The sequence below is a fragment of the Arachis duranensis genome, chromosome 8, assembly GCF_000817695.3.
Source record: "Arachis duranensis cultivar V14167 chromosome 8, aradu.V14167.gnm2.J7QH, whole genome shotgun sequence".
NCBI lineage: Eukaryota > Viridiplantae > Streptophyta > Magnoliopsida > Fabales > Fabaceae > Arachis > Arachis duranensis.
Genome location: NC_029779.3, coordinates 33,692,895 through 33,698,363, shown reverse-complemented (window position 1 = coordinate 33,698,363; position 5,469 = coordinate 33,692,895). Strand labels below are relative to the sequence as shown.

Here is a 5,469-nt window from a genome sequence, read left to right as displayed (position 1 = left end):
AATTTGAATGTCAACTCTCCCACTCAAATTCGGCTCCTCTTAAAAAACCCTAAAACCTTCTAACTTTTAAAACTATGCTGAATGCTTTGGCCATCTTTTTCGTCTTAAATCTTATTCAGTGCATTGTAGCTGCTCCTTTTGTGAATCTTTGAAGCTTTGCATCAGTGAGTTGATTCAACCATGTGTGGAGGTGGAGGATCAAATTAGCACTCAGAAGAACAGCCATAGCTGAACCTCAGCTTCCACCACCATGCAAAGAAATGATGCCCAATTTTCTCATTTCAAGGTTAGCTTCTTCCTTTAAAACCCTAAACCTCAACAACCCCAAATCCCAATTGAATCTTCTTCAACAGCATAAATGGCATCTCCTTTTCTTCAATTCACTCGCAACCAAAGATACCAAACGCCCAAAAGATCGCAACTTTACAATCTCCTACCTAATCGCCACATGCGGATTCTCTCCCGAAACCGCCGTGCTTTTGTCACAAAAGGTTCACTTCAAAACCCCTGAAAAGCCAAACGCGGTCTTAGCCCTCCTCAGAAAATATGGATTCTCCGAAACCCAGATCGCTAATACATTCAGAAGCGACCCATGTTGCTCCTCACTGATGCAGAAAAGATCATTAAGCCCAAGCTCAAGTTTTTCTCCTCCATTGGGATTTTTTCAAGCGTTGACCTTCCAAAACTCGTGATTGAGAACCAAACCCTGTTAGCTAGGAGCCTAGGAGCTTGGAGAAGTGCCTGATTCCGCGCTATGAGGTCCTGAAGAGTGTTGTTCGAAGTGAGAAAGAAGTTATTAGTTCATTGAAGCGTGGTGCAATGGCTTTTGTGTTGTGTGATGTGATAAAGAATTTGATTCCCAACACAAAGATTTTGAGAGATTTGGGTGTGCCTCAGAGTTCTATAATCTATCTCAATGTTGGTTATGTTTCACCCGAGCGAGGCGTTTATGAATCATGGGTTGTTAAAGGTGTGAAGATGGCAAAGGAAATGGGGTTTGATCCTAACAAGTGCAGTTTCATATTCGCATACACGTGCTCTTGCATATAGAAAGTTCCCTGCTTTTATGTCATATTCGCCGGAGAGGATCGGGCCAGCAATGAGATTCTTGGTGGAGGATATGGGTTGGTCTTCCGAGGAGATTGCCAGGTTCCCCACAACTCTAGGATACAGCTTTGGAGAAGAGGGTTATCCCTAGATGCCATGTGATTAAACTAGTTCCTTTTTCCACTATGTATGTATTGACGACATAATACCCTGTCATAAACCAAAGCACAGTAGCGATGCAATTAAAAAATTAGCTATTAGAGAACTCCAAGATCCTCTCTTTTTTTTCTTTCCTGTATTACTGACCATTATTATTTATCCTCTAAAACTTATATAATCAATGAACTATTTTATAAAATATGTATTAAAATATAAATACATATTAAAAATATATAAAATAAAATAAGACATATAAATATACATAAAATGCATGATTATAAGACCTCTACGTAGATAAGAAAACTGTCATTTAAGTTATAATTCGTTAGCATAATTTAACTAATCCTCATTTTAAAAGACATTTAATTGTTTATATTTTTGGTCGCTGTGGTGTTAACATCATAAATAAAGCCCCCTCCAAAACAACCAAAATTACAACTTCCAAATTCTAATAGACCTCTAATCCAACAACAGCTTTTCCATATTCTTTTGTTTTTTTTGCTAAATCTTTTTGGTTTTTGGTCATGTATTTTCTTTTTTCTTTTGGACTTAGATTGTTTAGACCATATCATTGAAAATAGTAGGCCCAAATATCGCTAATCCATCCTTCGATGTCCATAGACCTCGATCTGTTTTTGGTTCAGAATCAAAAGCAGTTTTTTTTTATTATACAATGTTTAACTAATTTAACCCTAACATCCGTATTAAAGGCCCATAAAGAGTGCATAAACTCGAACCCAGTTCTGTCCAAAGGGGCCTTCCTTCCTAGCAAAGGCCCAAAAAGAAATTCCAACGAAAAAACAAAAAGCAGTGTTTCCCGCACGTTAATGGCCTAACGAAGTACATTGCCAAAGCTTTGTCTCTCAGGCGAACCAACCAACCGTAATTTCTCTCTGCCGAACCCACCGCCACCGCCACCACACCGTTACGCCTTCCAAATACCGCAACCCGCGCCTCACCTTTTCCCCATGGGATCCCCCGCCGAAGCACCATCTCCTGATGCCGCACCCGCATCATCTCCTCCTCCTCCTCCGCCGCCGACGACGACTCGGCCCTCACCGTTCCCCGGACGGGAAGACTGCTGGTCGGAGGAGGCCACCTCCACCCTCATCGACGCATGGGGTTCCCGTTACCTCTCCCTCAGCCGCGGCAGTCTCCGCCAAAATCACTGGCAGGAAGTCGCCGCTGCCGTCAACGCCGCCCACGGCCACGACCCGAGACACCGCCGCACCGATGTCCAGTGCAAGAACCGCATCGATACCCTCAAAAAGAAGTACAAGGTCGAGAGGGCTAGGGTTTCCGATTCCACCGCCGGCGACGATGACGGCGACGGACGCGTTTACTCCGGCACATGGTCTTTCTTCCACCGCATCGATTCTCTCATCGGAGACACGTATCCTTTGAAAAAGCAGTCCCCGCCGGTGAAATCCTCCCCTCGCCTTAAATCCCCTCCGGCGGCGAAGCCTTCGCCGCCGCCGTGGACGGTGACTCCGGTAGGTCCCCGATCCGGAACAAAGAAGCGACCTGCGCCGATGAGTTCCGATGACACTTATTTTCGCCGGAAGTTCTCGGCTTTTGCGGCCGCCGCGGTGGCGGCGGCTGCGGCGGAGAGTGAAGATTCAAAGGGGAGCAGCGAGAAGAGGAGAAGGGTAACAAAAAACGATGAAGAATGGGAAATTGGGTACCGAGAATTGGCACATGCTATTGAGAAAGTTGGTGAGATATATGAGAGAGTTGAAGCGGCGAAGAGGAAGCAAATGGTTGAGTTGGAGAAACAAAGGATGCAGTTTGCTAAGGATTTGGAGTGTCAGAGGTTGAAGCTGTTCATGGAGACTCAGCTTCACATACACAAGATCAATAATCACTCTTCTAATGATGCTGCTGGTGAGCTTTAATTACTTATTTTTTTGCATAGTTTTGTTTTTGCTTTTGTGTCTTTGCATCTCTCTTTGAATTGAAATGCTGCCTTTGGTTTTTAACTTTTTATTGGTGGTAACTGGTAATGTAAGATTGTAAGGTAATGTGTCGGTTGTTTTGTATCTTTAGAATTAGACATAGAATTATATATTTTTAACTCCCCATGTAACATGGAATATAAATATATGATTGAAGAAGTAGCTTTTTTATACATATTGTGCCTAAAGATATTAGAACACTTAATGTTTACTAAAAATCTTAAAGGTAATATTTTTGTTCTGTTTGGAAATTAGAATTGTAACAGAAGGAAACTTCATTTGACTGGGTTTCTCTTATATTTGGCATCATTGCTGGATGTTTGTTTTACTTCCCAGTTATATGTAATTTTTTATGTGCTTGTCACTTGGCTTTGTCATTTGGATGTGAATAGCAAGGTCCACTTGTGCTGCCAAACTTTCTAGAAAAGCAAAAGGGTTGACTAAGTATTTAGTTTTTATCCGATTTTTGCTATCTGATATGAAATAATACTGTAGAATTTTATATTCTGTTTATCTTATAATAATTATACTAAAACCACAAAGCTTACAGAATATCTTAAGTTCAGATGTCTGATATTTGCTATTTGTTTTATTAAATGTTGGTGATATTAAGGTAAACAATGTGATAAGTTTAGTTGAGGGTTTGGGTTGCATGGTGCATGCTATGATTCATTGTTGCAATGTTTACTTATTGAGTCATTGTATACTCATCCATACAATTATAGCAAGTTAAAATAAAGTAAAAGAAATACTGACAAATTCAAATTCCATGATACCAAGTCTGGGCAATAAAAGCCCAACAAAGTTTGCTAGGATAAACAATTAAAGCACAAAGATCAAGGAGAAAATAAAAATTAATGAGATAGGAAGAAAAAAAATTATTGAGATAGAGTTGAGGGAGTTGGGAACTTGTGATGTAAAGTAATAGTGTTGCTAAAGGAAAACAGTTTTCTATTTTATTTGTATATGAATTGGTCAAACCATCCATGCCCAATTTTTCTGGCTCAGTCCCTCACCAAATTAGAGGTATCAAAATTTAAAACCTTTTTTATTTGGATTATAGGTTTGGTTGGGACCACCAGAATGGAAGGAAATTAGTGTTGGACTTTGTTTAATACAGATTGAGATCACTAAATATCAAATGTTGTTTTTATAATACAACTAATAGTAATCATGATACTGAGTAAATACATGATTCATGTCTTGATTGTTCATCATCAATAAAATTATTTATTAATTATTGTTATAAATAATTTAAAATCTTATTCATTGTCTGAAAAAACAAGTGATTTTATCCAAATAATATTATAAATTTCTTTAATTATGTTTTATAAATGTCTACTAGTGTTAACATTCATGGCATGACCTTGGATAATTGTGTCTTCTGCTGTTCATTTTTTTTTTCTCTCTCTCATTAGTGGGATCAGAGATCTGATATTTCTTTCTACTCTAACAGATAGTTTCTCGTAGCAACTAGTAATGCACTGATGATGGACGAAAACTCCAATGGGTAAATTAGATAGATGTTACGTTTGGTCATGGAAGCATATTTGCCCCCTTTTTTTTAACTAAAAAAAATAAAAAAATGTCTTAGTAAGAATTTAGGTTGGGTTGTATTTATTTATAGTTATAATGCTATACTGTCCTTTGTGAAGAGAATTTACTCTATCTATCAATTTCTTAAACATGAACAAGCTGATTGTGGATAATGTAATCAATTAGAAATTGTTCTAATTCACTATTTCCAACCTTAATCTCTTTTATCAAATAAGTTAGGTTAAAAAAAAAACTGAAAACAAAATGGAATTTATGTACATTTAAAACTATAAATTGATTTTGTAATTTTTTTTTTGGACAAGGGATTTTGTAATTTTAATGAATGAGAAACTTTGGATTATTTAGTCAACATCAACGAACACTACATGACTATATCACAACGTTTGTATTTTTGGTTTGTTATTATAATGGACTTTAAATGTGCATACTTTTTGGTCATATGATAGAAGTGTTTGAAGCCCATAGCTACAAAACGTGACCCATATGTCCCTTTCTACCTGAATAGGTGGTTTTTTTAGGTATTACCTGAATAGCTGATTTTGTAGCTTGACAAAGGTGAATTTTTCGGCTTAGGCCCAAAGAAAGAGCAAAAACCAAGTTTGTTTGAAAATGGTTTTCAAAATAGAGAATGAAAGTGACCATCAAAAACATTTTCACAAAGCACGCAAAGCGAGTTAAGTCCAGCGACCCCTGAAATTGATGGTTTGTACCAAAAAAAGTTCAATTTGTTACAACAAAGATGGATAAGGAT

The 5,469-nt window shown here is 37.9% G+C and overlaps 1 protein-coding gene across 1 annotated transcript; it reads left to right on the top strand.

The window, feature by feature from the left end:
* The first annotated feature begins 1,957 nt into the window (after positions 1-1,957).
* On the top strand, positions 1,958-4,915 carry LOC107462464 (trihelix transcription factor ENAP1). The gene is made up of 2 exons (XM_016081058.3): positions 1,958-3,090; positions 4,618-4,915. Exons 1-2 carry the CDS (start codon positions 2,175-2,177, stop codon positions 4,629-4,631), a joined length of 930 nt encoding a protein of 309 aa, XP_015936544.1. The 5' UTR covers positions 1,958-2,174; the 3' UTR covers positions 4,632-4,915.
* Positions 4,916-5,469: the final 554 nt, after the last annotated feature.

What these genes read in the sequence shown, in the direction of transcription:
- LOC107462464 (XM_016081058.3), top strand. Translation starts at nt 2,175, where the DNA reads ATGGGATCCCCCGCCGAAGCACCATCTCCTGATGCCGCACCCGCATCA.